General features: G+C 50.0%; 1 protein-coding gene across 8 annotated transcripts in view; it reads right to left on the reverse strand.

Annotated features, from left to right (window-relative positions):
- The window catches only part of Ctdp1 (CTD phosphatase subunit 1), a 58,591-nt gene extending 35,034 nt beyond the window's left edge, over positions 1-23,557 (reverse strand). For 2 of the 8 annotated variants that reach the window (XR_011375903.1, XM_070038805.1), the window contains exons 1-6: positions 23,144-23,555; positions 11,197-11,280; positions 9,815-9,908; positions 7,744-7,872; positions 3,577-3,727; positions 1,340-1,430 (exon numbers count right to left, since the gene is read on the reverse strand). Coding sequence is in view for 6 of the 8 variants with exons in the window: in XM_070038805.1 (XP_069894906.1) it covers positions 1,340-1,430; positions 3,577-3,727; positions 7,744-7,872; positions 9,815-9,908; positions 11,197-11,280; positions 23,144-23,463 (869 nt within the window). In the remaining 2 variants the exon portion in view is untranslated. Of the gene's footprint in view, positions 1-1,339; positions 1,431-3,576; positions 3,728-7,743; positions 7,873-9,814; positions 9,909-11,196; positions 11,281-12,759; positions 13,103-14,856; positions 14,958-23,143 lie in introns of those variants that run through there. The other 6 variants (XR_011375902.1, XM_070038802.1, XM_070038807.1 and 3 more) reach the window with 6 other exon arrangements.
- Between the last annotated feature and the right edge of the window lie 2,655 nt (positions 23,558-26,212).

Consider the following 26,212-nt stretch of genomic DNA (forward strand, 5'->3'; position numbering starts at 1 on the left):
AGTGTGCTTACCAGCTGTACCAGCACACAAAAGAATCAGCATACATCCCTAAAGGGTCAGAACTCAATCTTGTGAAAATTCAGCTCAAGGCAAAGTTAGTTTAGAAACATGGCCCAAAGGCCAGCAATAGACATCTAGCTGCACGTTCCAAGCAGATCTTCAGCTGCATCTGTGTACACCACTGCCCTCGAACCTCATGTGCTTGTCCAAGAATTCCTGTACAATTCTCAGTTACATCTTCTTTCTTTTGCCCTTACCAATCTGTTGCTCTAATGCTAACTGGCGTAAAAGGAGTTCTCTGTGGGCCTCTAACCTAAACAAGGAAAACTCCAGTGGAGGGCGCCCGCCTGAGCTAGCTGCCCTGTCGTGGACTGCTGTGGAGCAGGTCTTGCAGGGGACGTGCTACAGAGGACACAGCATGACGGCATGTGAGCACAGCCCTTCTGGTAGAAAGTGAGAAATTTCATAAGATATAAAACTGTCTTTCAAATAGGAATGGGGAGGAGCAAAACTTACAGATGGTAGCAAGGGAGTAGAGAACTGATAGAAAGGAAGAATCCAAACAGGGTGATATGGTCATTTAACTCAGGACTTCATGAATGATTAGTAGGATAAATGTCATGCATGCTCTTAACCTATGGATGAGGTGTACTTGCTCTTTATATTCTTGACTCAAGCTGCAGAGTTCCAGGCAGTCGCCATCACCAGGCTAAGCTTTCTCTGTACTATCTCTTCCCTAGGCTGCTCTGTCCCAAGGATCAACTCCATGGCTCTCTCAGTTACTACAGGAACACCAAGAGGAAAAAGGGACTGGCTTTGGGACTAGCTCACCGTGGGGGATTCCAGTACACTTCCTGCTTTTGCACCCTGAGTTGCACATAGGTCACTGAACAACCATGAAATCTAAGGCCTCATCACCTACGCCTCCCAGTGCAGTAGGAGACCCGAGGGTACACAACGCATAGGCAATGCTAGTTCGCATCAAGAATGTGCTGTCCATACAAAGTATAGAGGGGGAGAACTACTGTGTATCATCTTTAGCCAAAACAAAGACCTGTTGAAGAATGATTCAGAGGCCGTGTAGCCCAGCTGAGAGGAGGGGGTTGGTTGTGGACAGCAAATGGGAACTGGGCACCCCAGAGCTCAGGTCGCTAGGTACGACCCACCAAACGAGGAGGGAGGGAGGATTAAAAACACACTTTCTAAATACCCATAGTCAACACTGAAAATTCCTGCAAAATGCTAAGTACAGAATTATTATTTTCATCCTCAAAATTTGATTTTTAAAGTAGAAGTAAATAATAATCTACCTCAGCAATAAATGTAACCAGGTACATACTTAAGGTTTCCTGTTTTAGAAAATGGGTCAATACATTCGTCCCTTGACAATATACGGTGAGAAAAAAGCTTCTTCTCAGGATCTAAAAAGCCTGTAAAAAGAAAAGGGAACAACGTTATACTATGCCCACTCAGTGTGCCTGGGGTTGGGGAAATCTACTCATTCAGGTTTCTTTTCTCTTACACAGACTGGAATTACTCACAAAGGAATCAGGCTTGAAATCTTATGATGCCACTGGTTTCAAACAATTTATAATATCATTGCCCAGCTAAATGGCTAAGATAAAGTTATAAGGCACTTGCTTCTCAAGGATAACATCACTGTCTTCTCAGAAAGCAGTACCTCTGGTTCTATACTTTTGTAGTCTAAGTACTAGACTGAATTATTTTGCATCGCGACCAATCACATCTCCCCTAACACTAGTGAGATAGAGTATCACTGTTAAATGTGGTTGAGGACATGTGCCCACAACTTATGGAGTAAATGCTATCCACCGTTTCTTTCTTAAACTCAATCAGGAGAAATATGCACCTTTACCCCTAATCTGCAAGAAATATGTTTCTAAAACATTGAGTACCAAATTCCACATACACTATAACAGCATAATAAAATTTAGTTTATATAGTAGATGCTGTAGGAGATTAATAATGACTACAACAATACACTAATAGAAGTTACAGGGAGATGGTATTATAAGTATCTTATTATACCTACTCACTAATCTTTCTGTGATGAGAGATGAGACTTAAAGGAAGCACTTGTGGCTTCTCTTTGGCATCTCTGAATTGTTAGCATCACTTGTGGACTCTGGGACCATTAAATAAAAACAAAGGCTACTTGAATGCAAGCACTTCACTAATATGACAGTGGATCTAATATCTGAGACAAGAATTCAGGGACCAACAGGAGAATCATGAACATAACACGGGGTGATGATTTACATCCCGGGAGAGATGTGAGACAATGTGAGGTTTCATCATGGCATTCATAGTGACACAGTTTAAAACTTAGGCGTTATTTCCAGGTGCTGGGAGCTCATGCCTGTAATCCTAGCTTCAGAGGCTGAGCTCAGAGGATCATGATTTGAAGCCAGCTCAGGGAAAAAAAGTCTATGAGACTCTCAATTAACCAGCAAAATGCCAGAAATGAAGCTATGGGCTCAACAACAGATGCCAGCTTGAGCAAAAAAGCCATGCAGAGCACGAGGCCTTGAGTTCAAGTACTGGCTGGGAACACAAATATGAACATGAACACACACACACACATCAAACTGATGAATTGCTGATTTTTAGTATTACCCACAGGAAACTAGAATCTCATGTCAATAAAGCACTTCTCAATGGAAGGGAAAGTGACGACACAGGGTGCTACTACACCTTCTCACACACCATGTGGGTACTCAGGAAGTCAGTGCGATTACTTTCCACCACTATACACCATACACTGATAGCATAAGGAGTGTCACTATGATAATTTCACAGATGTACATTATGTATTTTGAACAAATTTATCTTCTCTATTATATTCTTCTAACACCCCCTTCTCAAACAGTAAATAATAGGTTTCATTATTGTTTCATATCTGTGACACACATATACATATATGTGTATATACATATATGCACACGTATACTCACACACATGTAATGCACTTTGGTATTTTTTTACTCCCTAGTATCTTTCTGTTTCCCCTGCCTCTTCCAACCATGTGGACACAGTAAGAGTAAGGGATATTTTCCCAATTTTTTATACCTTTCCATGGTATTTGTAACTTAAAAATGAAGTGGCAAAGAACCTCAATAACCGGATGTCTCATTCGCCACGTTCTGTTCTGTCCTTGTTAGTACTGCCACCTGGTGGGCACTGCGGCCGGCCCAGGCATCCCCAGGAACACATGGACAGCTAGCTGAGGCTGGTGTCCATGCCAAGAGGACAGAGGCTGAGTCACAGGGCACAAGCACAATGGGGCAGAGCTCCAAAGCCATTTGGAACCAGGTGGTGAGTGATTTAAAAAAGGAGTATGTTCATATGAAGTTTCTATCTTTCCATATATCCTTGGTTCCAAAACTTCCAAACCAGTCCACAAAGTTGTAGCAGTCACCCACTGGTCCCCTGTCAACTACCAACCTCAAGATTGAGCTGCAATACGATTTCTAGTTTTCAAAAAACGCCTTAACGACAGGAAACATGACTCACTGTCCACACACTAACTGCAGTTCACATATCCTTGGTGCCTACCTGCGATGGTGTGTGCGTAGAGCCGGCTGCCAAAAGTGAAGACATGCAGCTCATATAGCTTGGCGATCTTCTCCAAGAAGTCCCGGCAGTGAGGCCGAAGTCGGGTATGCAGCATGGGCTCACCCCGGCCCAGCTGGAAGTGGAAGATGCCCTGTGAAGAACGGCAAGAGTAAGAAAAGGCCTTGGATGCGCTCCCTCAGCAACACCTGAGGGAGGCCATGACCCCCTCAACAAGGAGGGTGTAAGGACCTGAAGCTGGGGGCACAAGACACCCACCAGAGGTGTGAGAATGGCTTCCTAACCTCCACAGCTGCTGCTGTGTACTATGGAACTATGCTAACTGCCCGCCATCATGCTAACGGCCTACAAGAGCTGCCCCTCACAATTCTAATTGCCTATGGTACCACCCACTGCACCTGCTACAACTACCCCATAACTACCCACATCTGTAACTATCATGATAAGGACTATCTCTGGAAACCATAGTAACGACCCTGATAACTATGTTAACCCAATAGCTACCTAAGGTAACCATACTTTTTAAACCATACTCATTAGTCATTACTACCAGTCTTTCTACAAGAGTCATGTAACAACTCCCATCCATGCTGTCATTCTGGTGATGGACAGGCACTTTTCAATGATGTCATTTACATCTTTGCTTCTTCACACTCATGTGTCAAACGGCAGCACCACAGAGGCTGCTTAGAAAAGATCCTACATGGTCAGGATAAACCAAATCCTGGAAGGCTTTAAGATAGCTTTAGCCAGGCACCAGTGGCTCACACCTGTCACCCTAGCTACTTAGGAGGCTAAAATATGAAGATCACAGTTCAAAGCCAGCCTAGACAGGAAAGTCTGCAAGACTCATCTCCAGCAAAAAGCTATAAGTGAAGCTGTGCCTTAAGTGGTAAAGCACTAGTCTTGAGCAAAAAAAGCTCAGGGACAGCATGCCCAGGCCCCAAGTTCAAGCCCCAGGACCTACAAACACACCCACCCACCCACCCACTCACACAAGAAAAACATTGCTTTATTGCATTACAAACACAACACAAAAAGTAAAGGTGTTTTAGATCACTGTTAATGACCTAACAACAAGAGGCTTACGTTATTAAGTACAAACAAATGTACATTCCTTAGGAACTTAAACTTTGATCTTTTTCTTTTCTTTTCTTTTTTTTTTGCCAGTCCTAGGGCTTGGACTCAGGGCCTTGGCACTGTCTCTCAGCTTCTTTTAATCAAGGCTAGCACTCTACCACTTGAGCCACAGTGCCACTTTCTGGCTTTTTCTGTTTATGTGGTACTGAGGAATTGAACCTAGGGCTTCATGCATGCTAGGCAAGCACTCTACCACTAAGCCACGTTCCCAGACCAAACTTTCATTCTTTTTTATTTTGGTCCGGTCGTGGGGCCTGAACTCTGGGCCTGGGCGCTGTCCTTCAGCTCTTCAGCTCAAGGCTAGCGCTCTACCACTTGAGCCACAGCGCCACTTCCAGCTTTTTTTTTTTTCTTTTTGCTTATGTGGTGCTGAGGAATTGAACTCAGGGCCTCATGCATACAAGGCAAGCGCTCTACGACTGAGCCACCTTCCCAGCCCCAAACTTTCATCCTTTAAATCTTGTTCATCACTAATTTTCTTAGCAAAATAAGTACTTTAAATAAAAAGGAGACAACTTTGGCCTAGGCAAATTTAGTACCAGCTCTAAACTAGTCAAACTGCTGATGGTGGAACTGTTGGCTTTAAAAGATAAAAGGAATCTGTTTTTTTAAATTTCATTTCGTTTTGTGTTGGTATTGGGGCTTGAACTCAGAGCCTCTCATTCAGCTTTTACACATGGCTGATACTCTTAACCACTTGAGTCTCACCTCCTCTTCTGCTATTTTGATTAATTGGAGATAAGAGTTTCACAGACATTTCTGCTGGGCTGTCTTCAAACCTTGATCCTCAGACTTCAGTCTCCTAATTAGCTGGGATTACAGGAGGTGTAATCCACCAGCACCTGGCAGAGTGTCTAACTTAGTAACTGCTTTCACCCTTCTCAACAATAGCAAATATAATATCTGAATATAAACTTCCTTTACTATGCAATCCTGATTCTTCATAGTGAGAATGGTCCTTTCTGCATAACTAGCCAGTGTCCAGGTTTGAGGCCTCCAGTCCTGTAACCATGCTCTCAGCAGGGAGCAGGTACCACAGGTATGGGCTGTGGGCACAGGTGGGGAGACAGCAGCCTAGCGGCACTGATATTAGCAGAGCACTGCTGAGGTCTAAATTACCCTGCATGAGGGTACCATGACCTCTGGACCCCCTCACACGAGAGCTGGTTCAAATGGTCTAATTAATATTATTAAATTGTCTCGACAAAATGTCTAGTTCAAAAGCACAATAAAAGAAACAGCCATAACAAATATGTGGGGCAGGAGGAACATATCTTTGGAAAGTCTGTGCCCTTCAAAACGTTCAGTACGCATGGCAGTTGGTATGAATGGAATATATGAAAGTATTCAGTAACAATTTATATTGCAAGCCCCGCCCCCCAGTATACTGTGCTGTAAGAGCCCATGAAACACAGGTGACTACTATAACTAAAATATAAGCTACACTGTGGAGACTGAACTCTTGCCATAACTCATGCTTGCGGGGTGTGGCTCAAACCTGTAATTCCAGCTACTAGAATGTGGAGAGCAGGAGGATTACTGTTTGAAGCCTGCCCATGCAAACAAGAAGAGTCAATCTCAACCAATAAAAGCTGGGTGTGGTGTAGCTGGACTGTCATTCATGCTGTGAGGGAACAGTAAATAAGAGGATGGTGCTTCAGACTGACCTGGGCAAAATTTGAGACCCTATTAAAAACAAAAACAACAACAACAAAAAGCATGAAGAGGGAAGTGGCTTAAGTGATAGAGCACCATCTCCTGGTGAGGAGGATCTGTCAGGCCCTGAGTTCACACTTCGGTGTCAAGCCTCTACATTAGGACACTGACAGTGAAAGGTCACTTGTGTTTCTTGGGCCAACTTAAAACCATGCTTATGTAGTTGTATGTAGTTGTCACAAAATTTGTTTTCCCCAGATCTCCCCCATGTCCGCACCGTAGCCAGGCCAAGGACCCTGGGCTCGGAGGTCTAACTTCCGACATTTTCCCGCCCCTGAAGATCTACAACAGGGGACTCATTTTTCTGTCAGAGCACATCTGCAAAGTGGCATCAACATTTTCCCACTCTGAAATAAGATCTAGAGTAAGTGTAAGTAAGTTCAACAGCTAACGTTTTTGGGAGTGGGGTGGGGTGGGCGTTACTAAGGTTTGAACTTAGGGCCTTCTGTTTGCTCTACCACTGGAGCCAGGCCCCTCTCAAATCACTTCGTTACCTGCCAGGGCAGGGCCTGCACACTCCCATCCTGACCTCCCCCATGCACCACCAGGCCAGAAACTTCTGTTGAGATGGGGGTCTCACCAACTTTTTGCCTGGCCTGGCCTTAAACTGTGATTCTCCCAACCTGACTTGCCAGTATAGCACCGGGTTCCAGGCCCTAACACTGGTGAGGCCTTTCTGGTTAGTGACAGAACACATGGTCACAGGCTTTAGGTTGGATATCTGTCACAAGCACTAAGATCCCTTTGCTCTGGAAGTTCAACTTTGCTCCTAACGCTCCACTGCAAGGAAGTGGTTGAGCTACGGGGAAGGTTGTGTGTCCCTGAGCAGGGTTCTGTCTCAGCCCTGTTTCTCCTCACCACATATCTCTGAAGAATACCATCTGCACACAGGCCAACTCCACCTTCACCTCAGACCCAGGGTCTCTTGGACACAGACCCAGGCATATTGTTAGCTAGGGTTTCAGATACAGGCACCAAATCAACCCATCAGTCCCAGATGCCCTACACTCCTTGTGTGTCTGCCCCTCAGTCTTCACACGTCTCCAAACCCTTACACCCTCTGACTGCCACCAGTGAGTGTGGGCCTCACACAGGAGGTTCCAACGGGAACAGTGAGAGGCGACTCAGGTACCCCCTGGAATAGCCCAGACTCAGCAGATGTGTCCACTGGTCCATTTCTCAACTCCAGCAGAGGCACAGATATCAGTGAATTAAAAAAACTGAACTTTTGAATGAAGTTGTGGGGTCTGAGGCTTCTGGAGAGCCCTCCCGGGAATGGCTGACATCACTCACTTTGTTTGACATCTGGGGACAGTGCTGCTCTGTCGTGTGGATCAGAGTTTGGTCCAAATCAACCATGAGTACTAGTTTTCTATTTCGATGCAATCGTTGCTGATCTTCTCTTCCCAGCTCTTCAGCTTGCTAAGGTTAGAGAGTAGAAAAGAAAAATAACAAAGTATGTAGTTTGGATCCAAACTAAAATAAAGACTAAGATAAACCAAAGATGTCACACATACATTCTTAACCAAGACCACCGCGTGTGCAGCCCTGCGGTGGCTGACAGCGCACAATGGAAATCTACAGCTGGCTTTGCACGCCAGTCAGTCCACACCCTGCTGACACGTGTGACATAGTAAGCAAGGGTCAGCTTGCTTACAGGTCCAAACCTGTTCAAGGCAGGCAGTCTGACTTGTGATAATTCTGTGATTTATTTAACTATGCACTAATGAAAAGGAGGAAAAGTGGTTGAGTCTATAAAATTTCAGCTAAATAATATGGAGGCCTCCCAAAAAGCTGAAAAGCTAATGAAGAAAACAAGTTAGTACAAAAGCTTTTGGACAACTGCAAACCACCTCCTAAGGGCAAGGCAAGGTGCCAGGACAGTCAGCTCAGAGTCCTCCAGGCAGGCGGCCTCTACACTGCCACTCACCTCGCAGAGTCCAGCGAACCTTGGAGGTACCCCACAGCATCCCCTGCTCCGTCCTGAGAAGGAGCGCCTGCCCAACCCCCGCCAGAGGCCACAGTGGCCTGTGAAGTAAAGCACTTGAGAGTGTGCATCATGTTTTTCTTCTCACATCAACTGCCATTTACTTATTCATCTTCAAACTTCTGTTCTGATTGTGTTAGATAGAACTCTGTTACATTCACTCAGGAGTGTGTAGAAAAGCCAGTGGTGGTGTTATGACAGGGAAAATGGGGGAATTTTCTTTCCTTTCTAATCTCCAAACTTCCAGGTTTTATATACACACACAGACACACACACACAGACACATAGAGACACACACACAGAGACAGAGACACACACACACACACACACACACACACCCTCTTAAAGGTAATTTGGAAAAACCAGAATCATGGCATTCTATCCTATCAAAAAAAACAGATGGAAGTTGATAGATACATCATATAAAAACAAACCTAATACAATCCTAACAACGGAAAACATTCTACTGATTTACAAAAAAAAACATACAACCCGGGGCTGAGAAGGTGGCTGAGTGGTACAGTGCTTGCCTTGCATGCATGAGGCCCTGGGTTTGATTCCTCAGTACCACATAAGTAGAAAAAGCCAGAAGTGGTGCTGTGGCTCAAGTGGTAGAGTGCTAGCCTTGAGCTGAAGAGCTGAGGGACAGAGTCCAGGCCTAGAGTTCAGGCCCCACGACTGACAAAACAAAACAAAACAAAACAACAACAACAAATAAACACAATCCTGAAACAGTCTTATAACTCAAAATACTACTTGTCATGGAACTACGTTGCCGGTTGGTAAAGGATGGTTTTGGCTCTTTCTGGGCTGTCCCTCCCCAGCCGATCTGATCTATGCAAATCCCAGTTGTCAGGGTGAGTTTCAAAATACTAGAAAAGACAAGACCGCGAGCTCTGAGTGCTGTTTCTCAGATGGCCCTCTCTCCTGGCCCTGCAGAGGGCCTGCTGCTCCCACACTCGGGTGGTGACACTGCAGATGATGCTTAGGCCCCTCCCTCCCGGCCTCCAGCAGTCTGAGCCACTGCCTTCCCATGAGCCCCCAGGACACTGGCAGCTCCCAGTCATTCTGAGAGCACCAGCACTCTCATCCCCTGTCAGTCCCCATCGTCAGCATGAGCCCCTGTAAGCCTGCCTGCTCTGCATATGGACTCTGGGGACCCGGCTCAGGTCACGTCACTTCCGGGAGGGGCACTGTCACCATTCAATTCAGGAGCAGGAGGCAGATTTATGAAGGAAAAAGGAAAACAGGAGCCAGTCTGGACTTCAAGTTTTCAGGGAGGCAGCACTCCACATGAATTGCCCTCAGACCAGAGCTGTTTCTAGGCAGGAACAATGGTAGCCCCTTACAGAGGCCAGTGCCCAGCTGCCTACTTACCTCAGAGCTCACCATGAGCTCCGGCACACTGTGGACCATGGACACTGTCGCTGTGGACAGAGGCATCTGTTGCTTTCCATTCTTACTCTGCAGCCTTTGAAAGCAGAAGAACATTTGGTTAACGTATACAGGAGGCATGCCTAATCCTGAGGACAGACTTCCAGCTGGGCTGGACATGACACTTATGGCTAGCTTAGCACAGATTTCTCTTCTGTCGGGAGCCACAGAATGTTCTCCACAGAGCTGGGCGCTGGTGGTTCACTCCTGTAATCCTAACTCAGGAAACTGAGATCTGAGGATCACGATTCAAAGCCAGCTTGGGCAGGAAAGTCTGTGAGACTCCTATCTCCAGTAAACCGGAAGTGGTGCTGTGGCTCAAGTGGTAGAGCACTTGCCTTGAGCTGAAGAATGCAGGGACAGCGCCCAGGTCCAGAGTTCAAGACCCACAACAGGGGGGGGGGGGGAATGTTCTCCACAGCATGAAAACAGTCAGGACAGGTCAGCTCACTGAGCTCAGGTCATACACTTAACCTGAGTGTCAAATCCCTGACACCTTCACAGAGGGGGATGAGCACAAATCTCAGCCCTCTGCACTCTCCTACCACACCTGAGCAGAGAATTCAGCGTTATAGCAGGCTTCCAGAAATGAAGGAATAAAAAGTGAACCTCTAGAGCTGGGGGGCCAGCGACTCATGCCTGTAATCCTAGCTATTTAGGAGACCGAGATCTAAGGATCACGAGTCAAAGCCAGCCCAGGCAGGAACGTCCATGAGACTCTTATCTCCAATTAACTGCCAAGAAAAAAAGAAAAAAAAAAGCTGGACATGGTAGAGCTCAGGGACAGAGCCCAGGACACACACACACACACACACACACACACACACACACACACACACACACACACACACACACACACACACACACACACACACACACACTGGACATGGTAGAGCTCAGGGACAGAGCCCAGGACACACACACACACACACACACACACACACACACACACACACACACACACACACACACACACACACACACACACACAGGACATGGTAGAGCTCAGGGACAGAGCCCAGGACACACACACACACACACACACACACACACACACACACACACACACACACACACAGGACATGGTAGAGCTCAGGGACAGAGCCCAGGGGACACACACACACACACACACACACACACACACACACACACACACACACACACACACACACACACACACACACACACACACACACACACACACACACACACACACACACTCTCTCTAGGGGATCAGGTCTGTTCACTCAGCACAGGCCAGCTGCCTCTGTACCGCAGTACACCCTTGCTAGAGCCGAAGGCGGTGCCTGCCTGGAGGTACTTACTGGGTTAGGTCTTGGCCACACTCAGCACACAGGCCCTTCATGACAACAGGGTGGCTACATCCTTCCAGTCTCACCAGAAGTGCCCTAAAAAGTAAGAGATGAAGGCAATTACAAAGGGGTAAACAGTTTAAACATCTTCTGGTGTATTACAGTGTGAGAGGGCACCCAGCCTGGAACTGTGCCAGTTCTAGTTAATTCTGGCTCAGCTCTAGATATTTCCTCACAGCTCTTTGCTCACATAAAACCAAACTTCTGCTTCACAGAAGAGTTGAAAAAATTAAAGATGTAACATAAAACAGCCTCAAAATACATAAATTATACATGTGATGCTCTTGGACTTGTAGCAAAGAGATTAATTTTTTTCTTGTGGAACTACTGTACTATTCCTAATTCCTAACATTCCTTGTTTTCTTTGAGACAAGGCCTTACAACATAGTCGGCCTCAGCCTCCCAAGTGCTACAACTACAGACCCACACCCAGCTTCCTACTTTCCTTCTTATAGCCCAACACTAGTCATCTGGAGGAGGCCTAGGAAGGAGGGTTACTGGGTATAATCACACAGTTGCAGAGTCAGGGAATACTGGCTTGTGTCCGAGTCCTGGTCCTACAGGCAGAGATCTGCTATGTACAGGAGAGTCTATCAGGGCTATGTTCCCCATGGCAGGTTAACACAAAGCCTCCAGAAACGTGGTGTGTTCCATTGGCCAGGGCTGTCCCTGCCCTGCTCTGCACACTCCAGTGCTCTGCTTCACACATGTAGTCTACCTCTGGTAAAGACTTCCCCAAGACCTGACCTATCACACTGCAGCCACTGTTAAGAGGGCAAGACTCACAAAATACTCGGAAGAGAGTAGAACAAAAGGTGGCATGGTGGGAACAAGGCAGAGCCTTTCTCCCCCACACCAACAGAACAGAAGAAAAAGGGCCAAGAAGCACAGCTCCCCCATCTGGCCGCCCTGTGAATAAGGTCTGGAGAGGAATACACATCAATCGTGCAAATGTGCCAAACGGATGCGACAGCAATTCAATGAAGAAAGAACACCTTTCCCACAAGTTAGAGGGTATAGTTGTAGACACCCACAATCAAGGGAGATACTAACGGCCTAAGATACAAACCTTACATGAAAATCACTGGATTATAGAATGGATTTTTATGTAAAAGTATGTACTTAAAAAGATAAAAAGGACAATACCTTTGGGATCTTGGCCTAGGTAGAATTCTTACACTAGACACTAAAAATCTGATCTTTCAAGGATGAAGCTGATAAATTGCACTGCATCTGAATCAAAAATTTGCTCTGGAAAGTTTCCAAGGATGAAGATAAGCCAGACTGGGAGATATGTGCAAACCACAGTTCCAACAAAGAACTAGTATGTGGTATGAAGAATGCCTGCAAGCAACAGGTCAGCCCAAGCAATCCAATTAGGACATGAGTGTTAAATGAGCGTTCAGACATGAATGAGCAGATGCATCAACACGGAAGCACACGGCAGTGCTTGCCAACGCTGGTCACCAAGACAGGCACCCAGACGGCCAGGTGCTGTGGTGCGCGTGAGCTCACCTTCAATGCCGAGTGGGATGCTGAATGGCTCAGCTGCTAGCAAAGATCTGTCGGATCCAACTCCTTAGTGGTCTGTAGATTCAGAGCCCCACTGAAGGCTCCTTCTGTACTGGTAAGAAGAGAGGTCTGGACAGGCAGAGCAGCACTGGCACCAAGCGTCCTTCCCAAGGCTGTCAATCTACCGTGGCCTGCGTTGAATGCCGCTCTGTACTGGGGCACACGCCAGGTTGCCAGCCAGCAGCACATGCAAAATCAGAGAGCCATCACACACACTCAAAGTCCACACTGCTAGCCTAGGTCTCCTGCCTTTTCATATGAACTTCAGGATCAGCAAACACACCTGCTGAACTCTGCCTGAGGGTGGTCATCAGCATCTCCCAGGCTCCCACACAAGCCACCCTTGCCACACGTGTGCCACATGTGGGCTCCTCCAAACCTGCCAGCTTGTGCCGGGCTGGCATGAGGTCAGACTCACAGATTCACTTTACTCATGTAAAGTCCACCTGTGAGCATCCTCTGTCCGCCCCAGAGGGCAGGAGTAGAATCACGTGTGAGGTCTGCTTCAAGGACAAGACTACATGGACACATGCCCCAGTGAGCTCAGCCAGGCCTTCACCAGAGCACAAGCCAGATACCAAGCTGCGGTCACACTTCCTCTCTACACATCCTGCTCCCTCCGGCAACAAACACAGCTTCAGAAATTGGTACAAACCGAGCAGCTCATGTGCAAGACTCACATGCCACTTGAATGTGAGTCAAGTGGGAAACCAATGCAGAAGCAGCTCTGGGTCTTCACAACAAGGAGGAAGAAGGCTAGGGGAGAGATGAAGGCAGCAGAAGCAAAGCTGTGCGGCCAGAATGAAGTCCTGGTGTGTGCAGCAAGGTGTCTTGAGCTTTCTGCAATGAGAACCTTCTGATATCTTTCTTAATGACTGTGTGAAAGCCAAAGATTTTGCCCGTCTTATTCTACAGTATCTATAATCTTGCTTCCCTGGAACACATGACAGTGTCTGTAGACACCTCTGGATGTCACACAAGGGGAAGTCAAGGTGGCTGCTTAGCGTCCCACCAGGCACACTCTATCTGTAACGTAGTCACCAGGCCAGAATATCCCATATGCCCCGGCTGGAAACTCTCTAAAAACAAGAGAGGAAGATGGCATGCCAGTGTGTCGGCTGTCCCCGTGGATCACCAGGCAACGCACCAGAGCACTCCTCCTATATTCTGGAGATAGCTGTCTCCTATGGTGACATCAGCCAGCCAGGAAATTGGGACTCTCCTGTGATGTTCTTGGGGAAAGACCTGAGGATCACGTCCAAGAGTGTTCCTCCAGAAGCAGGCCCTCTGCAGGGCCCTGTGTGCAGTGTTATTTAAGGAGCTCACAGAGCAGAACTGGCCTGCCGCCCACATCACTCACCCAATTCCTGGATTCCCTATTCTCCTTGAAAAGGGTTACGAAGATACCTTCCACTTGTGAGGTTGAGAAGACAAAAATCTGTATTCATAAAAACACTGAAGTAGGTAAATGTTACTTATTAAGTTTAAGCTCAACTTCAAGTGACCTCATGAAGCCGTGCCCCTATCACCTGGCTCCTTGAAGGACTCACCACAGAAAACTCCTAAATGCTCCTGATGTCCACACTCACACAAGACCCACCCACATCTTCTTGGACCTAGGCAAGATGGTAGCACAGGATCAGCTAGTTTACTCAGAAAGAAGACAAAACACCATAATCCAATGAGTAGCCCACCAAACCTAAAGTCCAAACAAAATTTAGACAGATAGATAAAATAAATAGAATCTGGATAGAGAAGTAAACCATGAACGTTGCAGTCTCCCGTCTCAGTAGAAATGGCGATTAAAAACGTAACACTCCTGGGTGTTATCAAATGCTTGTAACGGCAGCATTCAGGAGGCTGAAGCAGGAGGGTCCAGTTCAAGGGCAGCCTGGGATACACAACGAGATTCCCTCTCAAAATAACAGCATCTCCATCAACAGGGCAGGACAATTTCCCAGTCTAAGACTCAATACCACATTCTTGACAAGCCTCTGCGGAAGGTCAAGCAAAATCCACACGTTGCCCACGTTCACTCACCAAGTACCCTAAGTCCCGACATCTGGGGTTTCTGGATCCTGGGGAGAAGCAGGAGAGTCCTGGCCTGGGCCTGCACCCAGAAACTCAGAGACAGGTACCACTCCATGACACAGGCTTGAAAAACCTCACAGATACAGCCCTGCCAACAACTGTGAAGAGGCAGGGGTCAAAGTTCAGTGAGGATGTAAAGTATTTACAAATTAACACTCTGTCAGGAAAGTTAACTCAGCACATCAGGAACCAGGCAGGTGTGATCATCCAGAGCACAGAAGTGGGGGTGGACCCAGTCACAAGCCTTCTGAAAGGACCTTGCTACTCTACGTCTGTCTGCTCACCTGCCCACCCAAGGAACACTGCCAACAAGGAGGGAAGGAAACATGGAAGAACTGACTCGTGAGCTACAACAGAAAGCCACCTGGGGGAGGGTTTGCATCATTAGGAAAGCCAGGGAAGTCTGCAGACCAGAAAATACACAGGTGTGGATATTAATTCCAGATTTTGGTGACTGCACAGTGGTACTATAAGCCAATAGTTTTGGTTTTGGAAAACTGATGTATAATGTCACTTTCTCTGAAGTGACATTGTGCTGTAATTTCATGTCAAACTCTTCAGACAAAAGTGATGTAAGGAAAGGCAAGACAAAGAAAGCAATGCTAAGACTAGGTTATCTGGGTGAAGCTTATATAGGAATTTTTCATATTGTTCTTGCAACTTTTCTCTCAAAAGTAGTCTGAAACTACTTTTTGTCACCGTGACAAAATATCCTAGCAAGTCAACCTAAAGGGAGTTTTTGTTGTTGTTATTGTTTTTTTGTCGGTTGTGGGGCCTGAACTCTGGGCCTGGGCGCTGTCCCTCAGCTCTTCAGCTCAAGGCGAGCACTACCACTTGAGCTACAGCGCCACTTGCAGTTTTCTGGTGGTTTATTGGAGATAGGAGTCTCACGGTCTTTCCTGCCCAGGCTGGCTTTGAACTGTGATCCTCAGATCTCAGCCTCCTGAGTAGCTAGGATTATAGGCGTGAGCCACCAGTGCCCGGCAGGGAGTAGTTTTTTAGAGGGAGTCAGTCATGGGTGCTGAACTCTGGGCCTGAGCGCTATTCCTCAACTTGAGCCACAGTACCACTTCTGGCTTATGTGGTGCCGAGGAATCGAACCCAGTTTGCCTCATGCATGCGAGGCAAACATTCTACCACTGAACCACCTTCCCAGCCCATCAAGGGACATTTCTGACTTACAGTTCTATGTTCCATGGTTGCGTGCCCCCTTGTGGGGTTCTGTGGTAAGGCAGAACATCAAGGCAGAAAGAAAGTACGGGAGATCAGGTCTGGGTGAAGGTGCGGCTGGCATTATGTCTGGCCGCACAGGTGACAGGAAGTCCCTGGAGCAGCCCAAGAAGCAGGCCAAGGAGATGGATGAAGAAGACAAGGTCTTCAAGCAGAAACAGAAAGAGGAGCAGAAGAAACTTGAGGAACTGAAAGTGACGGCTGCGGGGAAGGGAGCCCCGGCCACAGGTAGAATTAAGAAGTCTGGCAAAAAGTAAGCTGTTCCTTGAGATGACGGTGAACCTGAATCCCATTCCCCTTCAACATCTGGACTTCCTGTCCTAACACCTCTGCCACCTACAGGTAGAATGAAGTTTTGTCTAGGACTCTGAATATGAAGAACCTTAAAAAAAAAATCCTACAGTGGCTCAGTCTCTAGTTTGTCGGCCATTTCTACCTCAGCTGTAAATTTCAAGCGAACACAGCCTAGGTTCCAGGTAGTCTGCTCTTTGTTCTACTCTTGCGTTCTGTATCATCTTGAAATTAAACCAACGCGTTTAAAAAAGAAAAGAAAATACGAGATAAAGCACTGGAGCAGAGCTGCGGGCCTGGTGATGCCCCAGAAGCAGAGAAAGAAGTGACAAGAATGTGCACACCCCTCCTCAGTGACTTCCTTCCTCCTTCACTCCCCTTTCTAACAGCCAGATTAATCAACTAATTGTGGATTAATCTACTGAATTTAGCCCACTCATGACCCAACCACTTCTCAATAGTACCACGAGCTGAGCACTGACTCAGTCCGCAACACTTAATTGTTTTTTGGAGGACGGGTCCTATCCAAATCCTAACAGTGGCCAAAAAACCTGAAGACAGTGTACTTGCCCTGAATGTACCTAACTACACGCACAGAGCGCTTCAGGGAACTGCCCACTTAAGAGACCAACTCGCAGCCAGAGCTGGGCTCTCGCAGTGCCAGCCCCTGCTCGGGAGGCACAGGACTAGGATCAAGCTGAATTTCCTAGAGAGGTCAGGCTCTGGCAGAGGCTGAACTGTGAAGAACAAAGTAAAACATCTGGAGAAACACAGATTCCAATTCCCAATAGAATCAGAGAAATCTACAGACGGAAAGCTCTAAAATCCAACACCTTCCTGTGAGCTGTCTTATGTGCCGCTGGCCCTACGGCCCTCTGCTGCAGAAAGAGACCTATAAAGACACAGACCTCAGAATTTTAACCATCACAGTAAACACCTGGGCTTCACAAAGCTTTATCACTATGGCAAAGCTGCTACAGGCTACCCGTGGGAAACTCTTTTACTGCCTAGGGCCATACGAAAGTATCAATACGAAAGAGACAGACAGGCCTCTGAAACCGGTGAAAAGCAAACGTATCTGTTCTGTACTAAATGACATCCAGGGCTTAAACAGCAGTGGGCTTAGTGTTCCTTGCCTCCGACGGGCAGAAGTATCTTTAAAGACTTTCAATAGATTCATGACACTTTAAATTTTGAATAATGGTAATTATTAAAATATAATCAATGTTGGTGTACTATTTTTAAATTCACACATACACAATTGATTCATTCATTCCTCCATACCAATGTTGGATGAATTCACTAACTCACTTTAAAACTAACTTGAAAGAATATAAGGGTACTGATGTAAGTCTGATAATGCACATACAACTCAAACCTATGTACCATTTTTAGGCAGACGTGCTTCAAAGACTATCTGGTTCAACGTCAATCCCCCCCCCTTCTGTTGTTTGTGCCAGTGCTGGGGCTGAACTCAGGGCCCCTGCACACATGACTTTCTAGAGTAAGGCTGGTACTCAACTACAGAGCCACACAGAGCAGTCTGGCTGTTAGCTGGTTAACTGGAGATAAGAGTCTTTTGGCTGGCCTCAAACTCTGATCTTCAGATTCGGCCTTCAAGAATCTTTTTATTTTGTGCTGGTCCTGGAGCTTGAACCAAGGGCCAGGGCACTGTCCCTGAGCTTCTTTTCCACAAGGCTAATGTTCTACTACTTGAGCTCACAGCTCCACAGACTTTGCTGCCTGGGCTGGCTTCCATCCATGATTCTCAGATCTCAGACTCCTGAGTAGCCAGGATTACAGGTATGAGTCACTAACACCCAGCTCAAAGTCCTTTTATTTAAAAGATTAAATTAGCAGCCTGATACAAATGGCTCAAGCCTGTAATCCTAACTACATGAAAGGCTGAGATCTGAAAGATCACAATCGGTGAATATTTCCTGCTGAATACAACAGTGGAAAGCTAGGAATGGTGGTTCATGTCTGTAAAGGCTGGGGCAGGAAGATGTAGAGTACAAGGTCAGCCTGGTTGACGTGGTAAACTCAAGGCCAATGTGAGTTGTACTTATCAAGACCCTGTCTCAAAGCCGAACAACAGAAAACTCCATCAACTGAACTTAATGAGTTCAATTAAACAATAGGACAATTCTCTTAGTTCCAGATATGAATGTCTTTTTAACAGAGTAATCTTTTAAACAGTACAGATGTGAATAGGGAAGAATATAATCATTAACTAAGAGTCTACTAATTTACCAAGTCTTGATATTAGGATGAAAACAATTTCTTATTGCCAAAGCAAGACTTCTGTAGTTAATTATTTTAATGCACAGAGAAAATGTATTCAGAACTTTAAATGCCTCAATACCTAACTTTAGAACTTTGAACAAGGGAGCCACTCTTAGAATGTATTCTATTCTGAGTGAGTTGTACACTTTCTCTCATTTGGTTCATAAATCTACTGAATGATTTCCTTTCTTTCTTTTGGCAGACCTAGGGATTGAACTCAGGGTCTCATGCTAGCAAGGCAGGTACCCTTAACACTTGAGAGATGTTCCCAGTCCCTTTTTACCTTGGTTATTTTTATAGTAGGGTCTCACTGACCTATTTGTGCTTCCCTGTGTCAGGGACGGGCATCACCACAGCGCCCAGCCAACGTGCTTCCCTGTGTCAGGGAGGACGGGTATCACCACAGCACCCAGCCAACGTGCTTCCCTGTGTCAGGGACGGGTATTCACCACAGTGCCCAGCCAACGTGCTTCCCTGTGTCAGGGAGGACGGGCATCACCACAGCGCCCAGCCAACGTGCTTCCCTGTGTCAGGGACGGGCATCACCACAGCGCCCAGCCAACGTGCTTCCCTGTGTCAGAGACGGGCATCACCACAGCGCCCAGCCAACGTGCTTCCCTGTGTCAGGGAGGACGGGTATTCACCACAGCGCCCAGCCAACGTGCTTCCCTGTGTCAGAGAGGACGGGCATCACCACAGCGCCCAGCCAACGTGCTTCCCTGTGTCAGGGACGGGCATCACCACAGTGCCCAGCCAACGTGCTTCCCTGTGTCAGGGACGGGTATTCACCACAGCACCCAGCCAACGTGCTTCCCTGTGTCAGGGAGGACGGGTATTCACCACAGCGCCCAGCCAACGTGCTTCCCTGTGTCAGAGAGGACGGGTATTCACCACAGCGCCCAGCCAACGTGCTTCCCTGTGTCAGGGAGGACGGGCATCACCACAGCGCCCAGCCAACGTGCTTCCCTGTGTCAGGGAGGACGGGCATCACCACAGCGCCCAGCCAACGTGCTTCCCTGTGTCAGGGAGGACGGGCATCACCACAGCGCCCAGCCAACGTGCTTCCCTGTGTCAGGGAGGACGGGTATTCACCACAGCGCCCAGCCAACGTGCTTCCCTGTGTCAGGGAGGACGGGCATCACCACAGCGCCCAGCCAACGTGCTTCCCTGTGTCAGGGACGGGCATCACCACAGCGCCCAGCCAACGTGCTTCCCTGTGTCAGGGAGGACGGGCATCACCACAGCGCCCAGCCAACGTGCTTCCCTGTGTCAGAGACGGGTATTCACCACAGCGCCCAGCCAACGTGCTTCCCTGTGTCAGGGAGAACAGGTAGGAAATCCCAAAGGTGCTATGGGCAGGTGCTGCTCCACAATGTCTGCAAGGGCACAGGCAACAGACTATAGAAGAGACATGATTCTTCCTGGGATTGTTGTAGGATAGATTCTTAGCAACAATCTCTAGCCACAGGGAGAGCAAGCCAGCTGTCAGGGCCAAAATGGATCACTAACACCTGTGAGGGGCCAAACAGCATGGTGCACAGACAATGGTACCAGCAGTCTGGCCTGTCCGGGATGACAGATACTGCTCGGCAGCCCTTCAAACCCACCTCCGACTCCTGAGCTCCTGACTAGTCTACAGAGCCATATGCTGCTTTGATAAAAGCCACAGACTCTGCCAGTAGCAGAGGGAAAAAGCTAATAGACACAGTGGGACCTGTCTCACAAAACACACACACACACACACACACACACACACACACACACACACACACACACACACACACACACACACACACACACACACGTGCGCTACACACAGTGGCTCACACTGTAATCCTGGGTACTTAGGAGGCTAAGATCAGGAGGATCACAGTTTAAAGCCAGCCCAGGCAAAAAGTTTAAGAAATTCCAATTTAGACCAACAAAGAGCTGGGTACTGAAGTTCAAACCTGTCTTCCTAGACATGCAGGAAGTGTAAATAGAAGGATTTTGGTCCAGGTAAGACTCTTAAAAAAAACAAAACTAAACTAAACTAAAAGTTCAAAGGACTGGGGTATGGCACAGTGGTAGAGCATTTGTCATTTGCCTAACAATCCCAAGGCCCTGAGTTCAAACTCCAGTAAACACATGCGTGCGCGCACACACAGAGACACACTTAAGACTTTGAGTAAATGTCTTTAGGCGCTGTCAAGATACATTAGTTATAAAATAGTCTTAGTTGTAACTGGGGACTTGCTTAGAATGAGTAAAACATCTGGAACTATGAAACAGGACTATCCATGGATTGGTGCTCTGTCTCTTCACCCATGTCCTCACTTTCCAGTGTGAACCTCCTGTGAAACTACAGACTAAGGCTGAGGAACTGATACTGGGGATGGGCATTCTAACAAGCTAGAGACTGACACATTTAGAAGAAAATCCTTCTAGAAATGAAGCACTGTGGCTCAGGTCCTTAGAGAGCAGGAAAGCTCCTCGCTGCATAAAATATAAAGCTCACCATGAGCATGATCAACATCAGGATGGGATTCTATTAAAGGTTCTCACAGAAACACATATGTTTATACCACTGAAGTTCAGCATGGATGGACAGTAAATGAAAAGCCATGGAGCCCTCTACCTCTGTATGGCTCCATACAGAGCCAGGAGCTTGGCTAGCTCCCTCTGTACGGATGCCAGCAAAGACAGTAGGATGCTGCCCTACGAACAACCTAGTAGTAAATGGTCTTTTTAAAAGTAAATAAATCTGTTAACAAGTGCTTCTGTCCAGTGATTTTTCACTCTGTGCCACTTAGAAGTGTAGCAAATATTCTGGAACAGACTGGACTCCCCCCTCCTCTTCTGGGGGCCAGGTGGGTTCAGTCAAGTTATCGACTGCCGAGAACTTGTCATCCAACTAATGGCTTAGGGCGGTGGCGTGAGCCACTGACGCAGGGCAATTTCCTTCTTTGTGAGGTCTGAGGCATCTCAGGGAGGTGTTGTCGCAAGCTCTGAGACACTTCAGTTGCAGCACTTTGCAGAAAGGAATCCTGGTGGTGCAGAATGAGGCTCTATGTCCCTGTACTGCCAGTCCATGTGCTCAGACCTTTCTGAGATGAAGTGCGAATTAGGGCCCAAGTGAGCTATAAGTAACTTTTTCTTCTTTTGGAGGTACTGGGATTTGAACTCAGGACCTTGAGCTTACAAAGCAAGCACTGTGCCACTTGGGCCATGACCCTAGCCTGTTTTGCTTTAGCTATCAGTGGGATAGGGTCTCATGTGTATGCCTGGGTCTGTCTGGACCAAGATCTTCCTACTTATGCTTTCTGGGGAGCTGGGTGGGCAGGTACCCACTACTCTGCCCAGCCTTCTACTGATTGAGTATGCCTCTTTACACCCAGCCACAAAGTAACTTTTCTGACATATGGGCAGTGACCATCAGTATGGACAATGCTAGCCAAGCTCCTGGTCTGTCCTTCTAAAGAAAGTTGTGCAGACTGCCTCTTCAAAGGCTGCAGCCCCAGGGAGCCTCAAATTCCCTGCTTCTAGCTGGTGCCAGTGGATCACTCCTGAAATCCTAGCTATTCAGGAGGATGAGATCTGAGCATCGTTCAAAGCCGGCCCAGGCAGCAAAGTCCATGAGACTCTTATTCTGTAGTTAACTACCAAAAAACCAGAAGCGGTGGCTCAAGTGGTAGAGCTCCAGCCTTGAGCAAAAAAGCTCAGGGACAGGCCCTGAGTTCAAGCCCCAGGAGCACCGTATGTGTGTGTATATGTATATATGTAGGTGTATGTATCTCCCAGCCTCCAGCGTTCAAGAGGAAAGACCAGGTGCCTGGTCCACAGAGCAAGACCCCAGGTCGGTCCTCCAAAGACGTTCAAAACCATCTGTCTGGAAGGATGCGGGAGGAGACTCAGAGCGGTGAGGAGCAAGCAGAGCAGGGCAGCATCAACCACAGGAGGCCGGCACGGGCCGCCTCCCAGGACTACCTGCCGCGGGCGAGGCAGCTTCTATCCGCACGGGCCGGCGCCGCGCCTCGGGCCGGGCCTGCCGCGCCTCACACCGGGAATGGAGCTACTCAGGGGGCTGAGGTCTGAGGACGGCCCGGCAGGCACGAGCCCCAGGCGGGGCTGGGCCTCCAGAGGCGGACGTTAGCCGCGAGCACGGACGTTTACCCAGCGCTCGGGCCCGGGGTTCAAGTCCCCGGAGCGGCGCACACGTACACACACCGTCCTGGCCGAGCGGCGCGCGCGCAGCACCGGCTCCGGCTCCGACGCGGCTGACGGCCCGAGGCGGGCGGGGACGCCGCGGCCGGACGCCCGCGGCGGGTTTACAGCCGCGTCGCGCGGCGCGTTACGAGCGCGGACGCACCCCGCGGCCGCGCGCGGACCCGGCGAGGGGGGCCCGCCCGAGGGCCCGGCCCGCCCCGCCGCCCCCCGGCCCCGCACTCACCCGGGGGCCACCACCTGGCCCGGCTGCGCGCACAGCTCCCGCACCACGCCGGCGCGCTCCGACTTGAGCCTGCGCTCGGCCCGCGCGGCGCGCACGCAGCCCCCGGAGGCGGCGCGGGCCGGGCCGGGCCCGGGGGGCTGCGCGGCGGCGGCGGCGGCGGCCTCGCACACGGCCAGCACGGAGCCGATGCGCACGGCCGCGCCCGTCGCCACCCTCCACTCGAGCAGGCGCAGCGGTGCGGGGCCCGGGCAGCGCACCTCAGCCACGGCCGCCGCCGGGGCGCCCTCGGCGGGAGCGCGGCCGACGGGCGGCGCCTCCATCGCCGCCGAGACGCGCGGGCGAGCGGCGGGTCGGCGAGCGCTCCGGGCGCGGCGCCCACCGCGGGCGGCGGCGACGCTGCTGGGCTTCCCGCTCGGACACCGGCTTCACCCGCCACTCTGTGCGCGCACACTTCCGGGAGGCGTGGTGACGTCACGAGGGGCGGGGCTGGAGACGTGCCTCCGCGCGTGGGTGTGCGTACGCGCCCCCGGGCCGCAGGTAAACACAGGGCTCGCGCTCCGGCCGCCCCTGCAGGGCGGGGTGCAGCGTTGGAGCCGCGGAGAATCCAGGTGGGCGAGGCGGGGCGTCGTCGCGCTCACGCCGCGCACGGAGTTCTGACGTCTCGAGACTACTAGTCCCGGCAGGCACCGCGGGCCGCCGTCACCACTCCCGTCGTTCAGTGCGAGGCTGACGTACGAGACTACGGGTCGCGGCAGGAGCCCCGGCGCGTCCCCGACCCTGGGCGCGCGTCCCCGCCCTCGGCGCGCGTCCCCGCCCTCGGCGCGCGTCCCCGACCCTGGGCGCGCGTCCCCGCCCTCGGCGCGCGTCCCCGCCCTCGGCGCGCGTCCCCGCCCTCGGCGCGCGTCCCCGCCCTCGGCGCGCGTCCCCGACCCTCGGCGCGCGTCCCCGCCCTCGGCGCGCGTCCCCGCCCTCGGCGCGCGTCCCCGCCCTCGGCGCGCGTCCCCGACCCTCGGCGCGCGTCCGCTCCACGACTGCCCGGCGCTCGGGCGTCCGGGAGTCCCGAGCTCTGGGGTCCCGGCACCTGGTCGTCCAGGAGCGGTGCGGGCGCCGCTGTCCGGACAGCGTGCACCCTGGCGGCCTGCGCTCGTGCGTCCGCCGTCGGGCCTCACCTCAGGACGGGGGGGGGGGGGGGGGGACTCGGCCGTCGGGCCTCACCTCAGGACGGGGGGAACTCTGCCGTCGGGCCTCACCTGGGGGGGGACTCTGCCGTCGGGCCTCACCTGGGGGGGGACTCGGCCGTCGGGCCTCACCTCAGGACGGGGGGGGGACTCTGCCGTCGGGCCTCACCTCAGGACGGGGGGGGGGACTCTGCCGTCGGGCCTCACCTCAGGACGGGGGGGGGGGACTCGGCCGTCGGGTCTCACCTGGGGGGGGGACTCGGCCGTCGGGCCTCACCTGGGGGGGGGACTCGGCCGTCGGGCCTCACCTGCGGGGGTAGGGGCCGGGAGGGCGGGCCAGGCCCAGGCCCTCCGAGCACCCAGACAGACCGGAGGAGAAGAGACGGCCCGGCGGGCGGGCGCTCGGCGGACCCAGCGCCGCCCCGGCGCAGCCGCGGGGCCTCCGGCGCGGCCTTGTGCACAGGAGCCGGGCGGGGACCCGCGACGGGCTGTGGGGAGGTCACGGGCCCTGCCGCCTCCTCCGCCTCCTCTGCCGGTGAACCGGTCGGACGGCGGGCCCCGCTCCTGATGAGGCCGCAGCTTTTCCTAGTTTAGGAGACCCGCGGAGCCTGGGCCGCAGCTTCGGAATATCAGTCTTTCTACAGAATACAGTGGGCTGAAAAGACCAGCAGCACCGCACCGGTTCACGCCACGGGGTAACGCTTTCCATCTCCATCCATTAGGCCGAGGCTCAGGTTCGGCTCCTGGACGGCCCAAGGCCGTGTGTGCTCACACTGAAAAACGTGCACGACTCACCAACTTGAAGGACGTTATAAATATCCAAATCACCTTGGCAGCAAAATGGTTCCCCACCTCTGGTTGGGAGAGAAAGGTCAGGCTCTTGTCAATTCTAGGGTTTTGTGTGGGTGTGGGTGCCAGTCTGGGGCTTGAACTTAGGGCCTGGGCGTTTGTGCTCAAGGCTAGCACTCTACCCCTTGAGCCACAGTTTCACTTCCTGCTTTTTTTTGGTGCTTACTTGGCGGTGAATCTCATAGATTTTGCTGCCTGGTTTGGCTTTGAACTGTGATCTTCAGATCCTAGCCTTCTGAGTAGCTAGGATTACAGGCATGAACCACCGGATGCCCAGTGTGAATTGTAGTTTTATTTACCCAGACTTTTGTCAAGCAGCAGAGGATTCTGCCCTTTTTTCTTGCTGGATTGTGCTTTTTCTAGACTGAATGTCTCCACCATACACTCTGATGAGCAGACATGTGCTATCAAGGCCAGAACTAAGGACTGAGAGGAAAGGACACAATGGTTGGGTTGGGAATATTATATGGGAAGGCCACATTTCTCAGGCTGTGCGTTTCTCTACATTTTTGTGACTTCTGAAGGTCCTTGTCTCTTACACTAACATGTGGCCTCAAGCTGTGAGGACAGTTCTCTTACACCATGAAAACTAGTTCTGAGTATTGAAGGCTAACACCTAAAACTACAAAATTTCTAGAAAAAAAATGAGAGGAAAAGCTTCATGACTTTAGACTTGGCAATGATTTGTTGGATCTGTATGACAACAAATGCAGGCAAATGAGATTTCATCAAGATTAAAAATTTCTGGGCTGGGAAGGTGGCTCAGTGGTAAAGTGCTTGCCTTGCATGCATGAGGACCTGTGTTCAATTCCTCAGCACCACATAAGCAGAATCTGGAAGTGGTGCTATGGCTCAAGTAGTTGAGCGCCAGCCTTGAGCTGAAGAGCTGAGGAACAGCGCCCAGGCCCAGAGTTCAGACCTCACTACCGAAAAATAATAAAATTATTAAAAAATTCTGCACATCAAAGGATACAACCATAATTCCAGCTACTTAGGACATGGAAGCAGAAAATCACTGTTAAAAGCCAGCCCAGGGAAAGTT

This window comes from Dipodomys merriami, unplaced genomic scaffold, assembly GCF_024711535.1.
Source record: "Dipodomys merriami isolate MVZ:Mamm:240054 unplaced genomic scaffold, mDipMer1.0.p SCAF_297, whole genome shotgun sequence".
NCBI lineage: Eukaryota > Metazoa > Chordata > Mammalia > Rodentia > Heteromyidae > Dipodomys > Dipodomys merriami.